Source organism: Meriones unguiculatus, chromosome 21 (genome assembly GCF_030254825.1).
Source record: "Meriones unguiculatus strain TT.TT164.6M chromosome 21, Bangor_MerUng_6.1, whole genome shotgun sequence".
NCBI lineage: Eukaryota > Metazoa > Chordata > Mammalia > Rodentia > Muridae > Meriones > Meriones unguiculatus.
In genome coordinates this window covers 13,539,712-13,546,606 of record NC_083368.1, presented here as the reverse complement: position 1 = coordinate 13,546,606, position 6,895 = coordinate 13,539,712, and the positions used below count along the sequence as shown (strand labels likewise).

The 6,895-nt window shown below is 42.6% G+C and overlaps 1 protein-coding gene across 5 annotated transcripts in view; it reads left to right on the top strand.

Annotated features, from left to right (window-relative positions):
- The first annotated feature begins 313 nt into the window (after positions 1 to 313).
- The window catches only part of Rbm33 (RNA binding motif protein 33), a 102,387-nt gene continuing 95,805 nt past the window's right edge, over positions 314 to 6,895 (top strand). For all 5 annotated transcript variants that reach the window (XM_021656067.2, XM_021656065.2, XM_021656066.2 and 2 more), the window contains exon 1: positions 314 to 454. In XM_021656067.2, the coding sequence (XP_021511742.1) occupies positions 412 to 454 (43 nt within the window). In that variant the 5' untranslated portion in view covers positions 314 to 411. The remainder of the gene's footprint in view (positions 455 to 6,895) is intronic.

Genomic DNA, 6,895 nt, shown 5'->3' with positions numbered 1-6,895 from the left:
CTTATGACAGCCACCGTTTCGACTTACGGCGTGCGGCCGTCCACAGTCCTCCCGCTTGGAGCCTCGGCCTCGTCGCCCGGCGGAAGCTGTTTCTTTGTGCTGGTCCTTCCAGCGCGCGTCGCCGGACACTCCCTGACGGTCGGGCTCCAGGGCCTCGGGCGCCCTCCTGCCGCCGGCCGGCTTTTCCGTCCGCCTTCCTCCCGGCGTGCACCGCGGCGCGGCCATGTTGCCGTAGTGTTGTTTTCTTCCTGCGGAGGCGAGGGGGCCGCTGCGGATCGCGACGCGCGGGCCTCGCCTCTGCTCGCTCGCGGGTCCGGCCCTCGCCGCTCCCCCGCCCCCCCCGGCCCGCACCAGCGCCGTCGGCCCGCCAGCGGCTCGGGGGACGGCTGAAGGCCGGGCCCGGGGACCACCATGGCGGCCGCCTTGGGCGCGGGCGGAGGAGCAGGCGCTGGAGGTACGTGGGCCGCGGCGGGGGCCGTAGACCGGGCAGCCTGTATGTAGGGCCTTCGAGCTGCGCTGCCACAGCCGGAGCCGCCCCGGGCCTGCCGGCGCCGCTCAGGCCGGGAGCGCGGAGCGTTAGGCCCGAGGCGGCGCCGCGAAGTCGGCGGCTGGCCCGCGAGGGGTCGGGGGGTCGGGCGGTCGTGGCTACTTCCAGTCCTAGACGATTCACTCAGGGCAGCGGCATGCAGCCCAGTCAGAATGCAAGAAAATTTCGCGGCGTGGTAGAGTCTTTAAATAAACCCATTGTCACCTAAAGAAAACCTGTGTTTGACTGTATGCTTCAAAGAAAGGAACATAGGGTACAAAGGGTTAGTTACTGAACCAGTTTCTTGGGTATTTTTATTTTGCAGCCGTAAACTGTATGGAAAGAGTAACAAGTTTTAAGTTAAACCACATTTTGTTGAATGAGAGTTTTTAAAAAGATGTGAAACGGCGCCTTAAAATGACATTTCAAGACTTGGATAACAGGAGACCCTTACATGGTAGAGTGTGAACAACAAAAGCATTTACCGACAGCTAGTTCTGGCTCTAGATACTTGAAGTATTCTACATATTCCAGAGGCGTTTTGTGATGCTTACAGATGGGCGGACATGTTAAGGCAACCCTGCTTAGAAATTCTGGTCCAAGTACCAGGATGTTTGTATGATAAAATACAAAAATAAAACAACAGAGGCTCAATGCCAGAATGCTTTTTCTGGTAGGATGTGGTAGGGTATATGTCACTACCAGCTTATATGTTTTTCTTAAACATAAATTCGAGGCTTTCTATTTTTTAAAATAAAAATTCTATCTCCCTTACTTGATTAGAGAAGGTGTTTTTTTTTTTTTTGTTTTTGTTTTTTGTTTTGTTTTTTTTTTATGTGAGTCTCAGTGTTGTGGGACTCCTTGGATCCATTTTTCACTAGTGTGCGTTGGGGTCGTCCAGAGGCTTTGACACGGTCTAGGGACTGTGTGCTTTTATGTTCTTTTAAGTATCTCGTTTAAAAATAGTAAATACTTATTAATAGTCACATAAATAAGATTTGGAGACTATTTATTAATTTTTAGGCCAGAAAGTTTGAGGGTTGTAGTTTTAGAGGGCTAGGTCTGTTTTCTGGAAGTTTGGAATTTTTCTTCCATTTTATTAAGGTGCTGGCGACCACATTGCTTAGACTCAGCTCTTGCTAAGATTGTCAAGTTCAGTATGGGTTGGTCCCTGGTACTCACCAGCCCTGCAGTCTTAGCTTGAGCTCCTTAACCCATGTGCACTGCGCTGTTGGTCCCTTCTTGTTGGTCTGTCTCCTGATTCATCAGGTTCAGGCTCCTGAGGCAGGAGGCCTTACTGGAGAAATCACTGGCTCATATTTATCTGTTTACCATCTCAGTGCCTCCCTCCCCATCCAGTAGCACTCTTGTTTTCTCTTGACCATTTATCTTAATTTGTAATTTTTCTGTTGTTCTTTTTTTTTTTTTTTCTTAAGTATGGCCTCATGAGTAACCTGTAATACCAGTGAGGACAAGCATGTCAGCCTGCATTGCCATGAACCCCAGGTTTCTGGCCATGTGCATGTCTTCAGTTAGGGATTGAAATGTTTCTTTACTTTAAAAGAAAATATTTTGTCCATTAGATCTGTAGTTTTTGCTGTATAACTAACAAAACCATTACACTGGAAATCTTTACATTGTAGGTAATACCTTCTTTATAGCTATAGAGTTTAGCATATCACCTAGTGAAGTGGCTTTCAGACCTTTTATAGTTATATCTCACATTGATATTGTGATTTAGTACTTGCACAGGTTTCATGGCTAATTCTAGTGGGTATTATGCTAAACTCTGATTTCTGTTTCATTACATTAAAAGGCTATTGTGTACCTGACATAGGTTTATAATTCCAGCACTTGGGAAGTTCAGGTGGAAGGGTTGTGAGTTTGAGGCCACCCTGGGTTGCATAGTGAAAGCCTGTCTTTATTCTCCCCCCCCATAACACCCACTGCATTATTAAAATAAATCCATCAAATGTCTCAGAATTGTGAGTTTAAAATTATCTCATATATTGTAAGTGCTTGATTTTACAGGGTGATGGTAGTAGTGTCTAGAGTGTAGCCAGAAACAAATGGAATCCCGGGTGTCCAAAATAGATAATCACAGAAGTGCACTTATGTCAGTATAAGACTGAAGTGCTTATAGGAATGAGGTATGCCCATAACTTTCGATAGTAGTTCTGTTAAGGTATTTGCTGTTGCCAAGTAAGGGTAGGAGAAGCAGGGGATCCTTACTGAGAATATTGCACCTGTAATATTGATCATTGGAGATCAGCATAAATGCAAAAGTAGGTCTTTAAGGACACAATTGTAGTATAAATAATAATTGATAAAATTTCAAGGTCTGGTTCTTGCTTTGCAGTACAAAAAAAAGTCAGAACATAAATTTTAGCAAAACTCTTCCACCTGATTCATATGCTAAGGCCTAACAGTTCATGAAACAGTTTATGAACTGGGTTAGGATGAGTGCCTTTTCTCACAATTTAACAGTAATCTTGGACCTTAAATACACTGATTTGTATGGGTGAGGAAAATAAAATGTACTTGTAAAATTTTGTTTTCTGAGTGGATCTTACTCTAAGAAATTTCTGACATACCTAACAGTAGAAAGAATAATGAGCCTAGTGTCAACGTTTATCAACAGTTTATTCCTTGACTCATAACCAGTTTTTTTTTTTTTTTTGAGGCAGTGTAGACTAAGCTGACCTTGAACTCACAGAGATCTCTCTGCCTCTGCCTCTAAGTGCTGGCATTAAAGGGGTACGTCACCACACATAGCCCAGTTTATCATTTAAATACATCCCTGTACCAAAAAATGAATGTAATGGGTTATCAGGATGGTACATTGGGCAAAGGCACTTGATGTCAAGCCTGACAATATGAGTTCCATTCCTGGAATTCACCTGATGGAAGGTGAGAACTGACTCCAAGTTGTCCTGTGACTTCCTCACATATGTGGTGGCATGTACCCACGATAAATAAATAAACTTTAAAAATGAATTTAAGCATCTAATCTCTAAAACATCATAACTTAGATTAGCCAACCTTGTAAATGTGTTCTGAAAGTTGACTGTTATTAGCTGAGAGAAGCTGAGAATTCATACTTTATGATCATGCTTTCCTTGGGTAGGAAATCTGTGGAATGCATTCATTTCTGCATGCTGATTGTTAGGTGTGTGGCAGCTTAATCCTCAGCATTTAAAAACTCTTTTTTAAAGATTAATTTTTATTTTATGTGCATGGATATTTTGCCTGCATGTATGAGGAGACCAGAAGCTCTAGGATGTCAGATTTCCTGGAATTGGAGTATGAACAGATGGTTCTGAGTTACCTTGTAAGTGCTGGTAACTGAACCTGGTCTGGAAGAGCAGCCAGTCCCCTTAACTGCTGAGCTATCTCTTTAGCTCCCCTTTTAAAATTGTAGCTTCATTTAAAATAAATTGAGGAGTGGAGAGGACTCTAGTGTTCTTGCTGTGTAGGCCTGCTAGTGACAGGCTCTTCCGGTTTGTTTCTCTGGGTACATAGACTTCAAATTTGTTTGCTTTGTTTGAGACAAATGTCTTGTGCAGCTCTGGCTGGCCTCTTGAATTCAGAGGTCTGCCTGACTCTGCCCTCCAAGTGCATGCACCACCAGCTATTTTTAAGATTTTATGTTTTTAATTATGTGTAACTGTAGGTGCCCATGGAGGCCAGAGGGGTTGGATTCCCCTATAGCTACAGGGATTCCCTCTTTCGCCCTTCCATATTCTAGCACTGGAGTTATAAATTCAAAAGCCCCTTGTCCAGTTTTTTTATGTGGGTGTTGGGGATTTGAACAAGGTCTTTATGCTTATGTGGCAGATAGTTCATCAACTGGGGTATCTTCCCAGTCCTTGAGTGTAGTTTTTCAGATATGGAAATATCTGTCGTTTATATGAACACCTTGGAAGGTAACCCTGTGCACATGTGTCTTAGGTTTTATTGCTGCAAGGAAACACCATAACCAAAAATCAAGTTGGGGAGGAAAGGGTTATTTGGCTTACACTTCCAGATCATAGTCCAACATTGGAGGAAGTTAGGACAGAAACTCAAGCAAGGGTGGGACCTGGAGGCAGGAACTGATGCAGAGGCCATGGAGGGGTGCTACTCACTGTTTGCTCCCCATGGCTTGCTCAGCCTGCTTTCTTATAGAACCCAGGACTACCAGTCCAGGGATGGCCCCACCCACACAAGCTGAGCCCTCCTCCATCAGTCATTAAGAAACAGTGCCTTATAGCTGGATCTCATGGCATTTCCTCAACTGAGGAATCTCGTTGACAACTCTTTTAACTTGTTGATAAACAAAACCAGCCAGTACAACATGTTAGTTGCACATAATAAATAAGATAATAAAACAGTGCTTTTAATAGTGTGAATAGAATTGTGTATCATTCTGGGTTTTCGTGTTCACTTGAGAACCATTTCTTTCTGTGTCTGTAGGTGAAAGATGCATCCACCCACCATTAATATCTGTGCCTTTTTTTTCTTTTTCATGAGTACCTCTATTATTTCTGCCTTTTCCTAATGTCTAAGGATGGGGTTATTGAGGTATATATATATGGAGATTTTGGGTAATTATTCTCTAGTCATCCTCAAAACACTTGGTACCATTTTGTCAATCAGTCGCCATTTCCTATACTCTTTTTTATGAATCCGAATTTTTGCTAATCTAGATCAAAAAGTAGCCTCAATGTTGTAATTTACATTATTTTTAGTGTTCAAATGAATCTGTGCTTTGTAATTGCTTGTTCATGCATTCACTTTTTTAAAAAATTTGGCAGCAAATGGATTTCTTGTTTCTAAGTTCCTGTTTTGATGACTGGCCCTTTGGTCTTCCCCTGTGACCTTGTTTTGAACCTCACTGTGTGGCAGTTTTAGCTTTAAATTGTGACATGTATCTATTGTTATGTTTTCCTCTCTTAGACTTCTTCTTGTCAATTCCTCTTTTTCACATGCCTTTGTATGTATCTGCTAAACCAAAGGAACCTTGTTTTGGGTATGGTGTGAACTTGGGCCCTCTTTGGCTCCATGTACTGAAGGTCCCACCTTTCTATTATGTAGGCTTTTAACTAGTCGGTAGCTTTTAGCTGTTACGGCTTGCCAGCATGTTTGTTGCACATGTTCGTGTGACACCGCATGCTCTTTCCAGAATGTTTGTTTGTTTGTTTGTTTGTTTCATTAAAAACAATGAACTTCATCCAGGAGTCTGTACAGAATTCTTTTGGTATTGCTTGGATTTTAATAGGTCTGTTAACATAATTTTCGCAAGGTGGGTTTTTGTTTGAGGCAGTGCCTCTGTATACTCTAGACTGTCTTGAACTTGCCTCTCTCTGCCTCAGTCTTCATGATGCTTGGATTATATGAATGCACTGCCATGCTTGGTTTGAGAGTATTATTTTTATAGTATGAATTCTTTCATCTAGTACCAAGACTATTTCACTGTCAAGTTATTTTTCTCATTTGTCATATATCAGATGTTTATGTGCCCTGTGCAAGACACAGCTTCCTTCCTTGTTTTCGGCTTTTTTGGCCTCTTCAAGAGACAGGGTTTCTTTGTCTGGCTAGCCTTGAACTCCAGGATCTGCCTGTCTCTACCTCCCAACTGCTGGGAATAAAGGCATCATCATGCCTGCCTTTTTCTATTTCTGATAGTCGACAAATTGTCATTATAGGTGGTATAGTTTGTTTTGTTTTTTTTTTTTACGTTTACATTCTCAAATTTCTTAGTGCTTTACTGTTCAAAAACTCCCCCGTTGCTTTTGTGACATGTAGGATTTCTGTTGCTGTGATAAAACACGTTGACCAAAAGCACAGTCTGTCAGTTATGGAATTCAGGGCAAGAACTCAAAAGTAGTAATTCATCCAGAGGCCATGGAGGAGCGCTGTTTATCAGCTTGCTGCCCATGACTTACTCAGTCTGCTTTCTTGGACCACCTCTGGATGGCACTGTTCTAGTAGGCTGAGCCCTCCCCACCAAATATCAGTCAGGAAAATGCTCTGTAGACTTGCCTTGGTCAGTCTGATGGAGACAAGTGTCCCCTCTTCCCACATGACACTATATTGTGTCAAGTTGACAGAAAACTAACCAGGGCACTTTGGTAATTGCGTTAATTATAGCTAATGCTTTAATAATTTGGTGTTTTAGATATTCAAGTCATATAGTTGTATCTGCTGTATCTTCATCTGTGTCTCTTTTTCAGGGGGTCAGGTACTTAAATAGAAAGTATTGGCTGTCTTTCCTGTATCAAGTCCAGTACAGAGATGTCCTGATCTTTTCTTGGTTTGGAGTTTAGGGGCTGGTTTTTAAATGTCTTACCATAGAGTGTGGCATTTGTTATATAGGTCTCTCACAGT